General features: G+C 34.4%; 1 protein-coding gene across 1 annotated transcript in view; it reads left to right on the top strand.

Annotated features, from left to right (window-relative positions):
• Window positions 4,134-5,297, top strand: part of LOC107611397 (3-ketoacyl-CoA synthase 5-like) — a 2,858-nt gene continuing 1,694 nt past the window's right edge. The window contains exon 1 of the mRNA XM_016313327.2: window positions 4,134-5,291. Within this exon, the coding sequence (XP_016168813.1) occupies window positions 4,316-5,291 (976 nt within the window). The 5' untranslated portion in view covers window positions 4,134-4,315. The remainder of the gene's footprint in view (window positions 5,292-5,297) is intronic.

Below are 5,297 nucleotides of genomic sequence, written 5' to 3'. Positions count from 1 at the left end.
AATAGTGTTTGGAAGTTCAAAAGCATTAAAAAGTAAATTCAAAGTTGAAGACAGGCAAGTGAATAGGTGAGGAATAAAATATGGAGAAAGCAGTTAAGGCTTCAGAGTTATCTATTTTTCCAGATTTACTTTCTTAAATTATAAATCCATACATGAATTAAAAGAGAAAAAGCAATAAAATTAATCCATAGAAATAGACAGAGCTCCTAACCTTAACAATGGAGGATTAGTTGCTCATGGTTCAAAGTAGAAAATAAGGATTGTAAATTGGAATGGAATAATGTTGTGTTTGGGGGTGATATAATGTAGAGCTGGAATCCCCCTATTTATATCTAATCCTAATAAATTTAAAATCTATCTTCTAAAACTAAAAAATAATATCTTTTCCTATTTTTAAAATTTGAATTTAAATTAGAATTAATTATAGCAATCAGCAAATCTTCAATTGATGGATGGGGACCACTTGGCTTCACTAAGATCCACGCCTAACTTGGGCTTGGCAGCATGAATTGGAGTTTAGTTGAGTGAAGCTGCGCCTAACTTGAAGTGGGCAGGACCAATCTCGCGTATTGTTGTTGTGTCTTGCGCCTAACTTGAGAAATCTCAAGTTAGGCACAGCCTTGGCAGTGAGTTCGGAGAAGAAATATGGACTATTATATATCGTTGGAAAGCTCTGGAAGTTAGCTTTCCAACGCCACTAAAATCACGTCCATTGGACATTTGTAGCTCGAGTTATTCAGGTTTGAGTGCAGAGAGGTCAGGGTTGACAGCATCATTCGCCTTCATCTCTTCTTCTGCAGAAACTCTATCAAATCCAGCTGAATGTTACCTAAAATAAATAGAATTTTGCACAAGACTCAAAGTAGCATCCATAGTGGCTAAAAGATAATTAATTCTTGATTAAACTCAAAAATTTAAATGCAAATTCACTATGAAAAAATAGGAAAGATGCTCACGCATCAATATACTGGAAGTGGACAAGCACCTGGTCCATTTGCAAAGTATCTTCAAGAGCATGGTATTGTGGCAAAATACACCATGTCTGGTACACCAAATCAAAATGGTGTAGCTGAAAGAAGAAATAGGACTTTGCTGGATATAGTGAGGAGTATGCTTAGCAACTCCAATCTTCCTTTATTCTTGTAGAGTGAAGCCCTTAAGGCAGTCGCGTATATATTAAATAGAATTTCAACAAAAGCAGTTCCAACTCTAATCTTCCTTTATCTTTGTGGAGTAAAGTCCTTAAGACAACTGCGTATACATTAAATAGAGTTCTAACTAAGGTAGTTGCTAAAATGCCATTTGAACTATGAAAAAGTTAGAAACCTAATTTGAATCATATAACATTTGAGATTATCCTCCTGAAGTTTGGGTTTATAATCCACAAGAAAGGAAGTTGGACTCAAGGACAATAAGTGCCTATTTTATCGGCTATACAAAAAAGTCCAAGAGTTACAGATTTTATTATCTCTCCCATTCAAGTAAAATAGTTGAATCTAGAAATGCAAGGTTTTTAGAACATGATGTGAAAAGTTGGAGAAATCATCTTCTTAAAGTTGTTGAGAATGATAATGCTTGTCAAACCTCTCCATGTACAAGAGTGATTGTTCAAATACAATGCCAATACAGATAGGGTTAATGTAGAACAACCTATTACTGATGTTTTACATCAGGAAAATAATGTTCAAGTAGATCATATAGTGAAGGATCAAACTCTTCATAATGAAAATGTTGTTCAAGAACATATTGCTCAAGAGTAACTTCAAGAAGAAGGAGAACCTATTATGCCACTACCTTTACAAGAGGTTGATGATGCAACATTAAGAAGATCAACAAGAATAAGAAGGCATGTAATTTCTAGTGACTATGTAGTGTATCTTGCTGAGTCTGACTATGATGTTTGTGATGAAAATGACCCAACGATATTTTCACAAGCAATTGAAAGTCGTAATTTCAATTTATGGCTAGATGCTATGAAGGATGAAATGAATTCTATGGCGGATAACCAAGTTTAGAATCTTGTAGAATTGCTTGATGGAGAAAAGGCCATTGGCAGTAAATGGGTCTTTAAAACCAAGAAGGATTCATCAGGCAATATTGAGCATTACAATGCTCGATTTGTTGCCAAAGGATTTACTCAAAGGGAAGGAGTTGACTATAGAAAAACATTTTCTCCTGTTTCAAAGAAAGACACTTTCCGCATCATTATGGCATTAGTAGCACACTTTGACATAGAATTACATCAAATGATGTCAAAACGGTCTTCCTTAATGGAGATTTGGAAGAAGAGGTCTATATAAGACAACCTGAAGGGTTTATCTCAAGTGTTGGTAAGGAGTTAGTTTGCAAGCTTAAGAGAGCAATATATATAGTCTTAAGCAGGCTTTTCAATAGTGGTATTTGAAGTTTCACAATGTGATTTCTTCATTTGGGTTCATTGAGAATATTTTGAGAATATTTCTGATTAATGTATATATTACAAGGTTAGTAGGAGTAAGATCATATTTCTCATCTTATATGTAGATGATATTTTGCTTGCAATAAATGATTTAAGGTTGTTATATGAAGTGAAACAATTTTTCTCTAGACATTTTGATATGAAAGATATGGATGATGTATCTTATGTCCTTAGCATAAAGATTCATAGAGATAAACATAAAGGAATTTTAGGTTTATCTTAAGAAGCCTATATTAATAAAGTTCTTGAGAGGTTTAAAATGCAAAATTGTTCACCAAGTGTTGCACCTATTGTGAAAGATGACAATTTCTACTTAGATCAATGTCCCAAAAATGAACTTGAAAAGAAACAAATGCAAAATATTCCTTATGCTTCAGCCGTTGGAAGCCTAATGTATGTTCAGGTCTGTACAAGACATGACATTACTTTTGCTGTTAGCATGTTAGAAAGATATCAAAGTAATCCAGGAATTATCTATTGGAGAGCTACAAAGAAGGTCTTAAGGTATCTTCAAGGGACCAAGGACTTCATGCTTACATATAGACGAACTGATAATTTAAAAATTATTAGATACTCAGATTCATATTTGGCGAGATATGTTGATTCTAGGAAGTCAACGTCAGAATACATTTTTATGCTTGCTGATGGAGCAGTATCTTGAAAGAGTGCAAAACAATAACTTATAGCTACTTCTACCATGGAAGCCGAGTTTATTACTTATTTTGAGGCTACATCACAAGGTGTTTGGTTAAAGAATTTGATTTCTGGGTTTAAGATTATGGATTGTATCTCTAGGCCATTGGGAATATATTGTGACAATTTAGCTGCTATATTTATGGATAAAAATAATAGAAGTAGTAGTCGAAGTAAGTACATCGATATTAAATACTTAGTCATTAAAGACCGAGTTAGGTCTAATGAGATACAAATAAAATATATTAGTACTAAACAGATGATAGCTGATCCTTTGACAAAAGACATACCACAAGGATTGTTTAAGGATCATGTTACTAGTATGGGTTTATGTTCTGTAATGTCACTTATATGACTTATGTTATATTATATGACATATTTAGATATGAAATTCTTATTATTGTTTGTTTTTCATTTGGTTAGTATATATGTGTATACATGATTGAGAATGACAAACAAAATTCAGTGAAGGAACTAGAATAAGCATTGGGCTTATTCCTACAGAAATACCACATAAAGAGTTTATTCGATTAAGAGATGTTACATTGTAATACATAGAAGGTAATACTCAATTAATGAGAACCTATCACTATGATTTGTGTAATTTGTCTTAATTGTTTAAGTATAGTATGTAATTACAGACTATACGTAATAAATGTTGGACCAAGTGAAAAAATATTAGAATTTTTATTCTAATTGTAGTCCAATTTGTTAATGTAGAAATTAGTTTAGGTGGTATTGTAATTATTAATTAATTATATTGGTTGTTGGTCTTTTTTTTATGGAAAGAACACGATTGTTCATAAACTTTATAAAGTTTGGATCTCCAATTTTGATCATATAACAATAAAATAAACACATTTTAATTTTATTTAACTTTATAATTAAAGAATTAGAAGTTTTAAATTAAATTAAAGAATTTATTGACAATTTGCTAGAGTATGTAAATTACTGGTTTTATAAAATTTCTAACATATAAAGCTTTGCATTAGTGTGTTAAGTAACTGAGATCAATCAATACAATTCATAATACCTCATACATACACGCTCTCTTCTCTATTCTCTCTCTGTCTGATCTGTTATCATTTATGTAATTCTACACTTCTATTTATTTTTAGCTTTTACTTGTGTAGAGCGCACCTATAAGCTCAATTTGGCGCAACAATGGAACCTATTTCCGAGCAAAGCCATGCTTCTCTCTTATCAAAGCTTCTCCTCTCAAAACTCTCACACATCATGTGGTCTTGTACCCTCTTTTTTGTTGCATCTTCTGAACTGTTTCTAATCCTCCAAAAACTGGAACCCAAGCTCCATTTTCTGCCTCTATGTTTTCTACTTATCTGTTTCCTATTGAAGTGGCTTCTCTCAAGGCCTTCTCCCGTTTACATTGTTGACTTCTCATGCCTTAAACCTCCTAACCATTGCAGAGTGCCATTTGCGGCATTCATTGAGAACGCTTCACAGTTTAAACTCTTTGAACCAAAAAGCTTAACTTTCATGGCCAAAGCCCTCCAAGCTTCTGGACAAAGCGAAAATACTTACCTTCCCTCTCCATTACACTTCATCCCTCCAAAAACAGACCAGAACGAAGCCATTAGAGAGGTTCACAAGCTTCTCTTCCCCATCATTGACGACCTCTTCGCAAAAACCAATGTTTCACCAATTGACATAGACATACTCATAGTTAACTGCAGCTGCTTTTGTCCCTCTCCTTCTCTGTCCTCCATTGTCATCAACAAGTACTCCATGAGAAGCGACATCAAGAGCTTCCACATCTCTGGTTCGGGTTGCAGTGCAAGTGCACTCGGCATAGACATGGCTCAGAGACTTCTGAGAGTACACAAGAACTCAACCGCCATGGTTCTAAGCACAGAGATTCTGTCAACAGGTTGGTATACCGGCAACGAGATACCCAAGTTGATCCTCAACTGCATCTTCCGGATGGGAAGCGCAGCCATTCTTCTCTCCAACAAGAATCAGTTAAAGAAAAATGCAAAATACAGGGTTCTTAGGACACTAAGAACCCAAAGCGCCTTCCTAGACGACGGTTATCTTTCTGCTATATTGGAAGAAGATTCCGTCGGAAAACGCGGATTTAGCGTAAGGAAGAACGTGCTTCACGTGGCTCGAGAAGCCCTTCGTTCAA

This window comes from Arachis ipaensis, chromosome B08 (assembly GCF_000816755.2).
Source record: "Arachis ipaensis cultivar K30076 chromosome B08, Araip1.1, whole genome shotgun sequence".
Classification (NCBI taxonomy): Eukaryota; Viridiplantae; Streptophyta; class Magnoliopsida; order Fabales; family Fabaceae; genus Arachis; species Arachis ipaensis.
The sequence above is the reverse complement of the archived record's forward strand: the minus strand, read 5'-3'. Positions and strand labels throughout refer to the sequence as shown.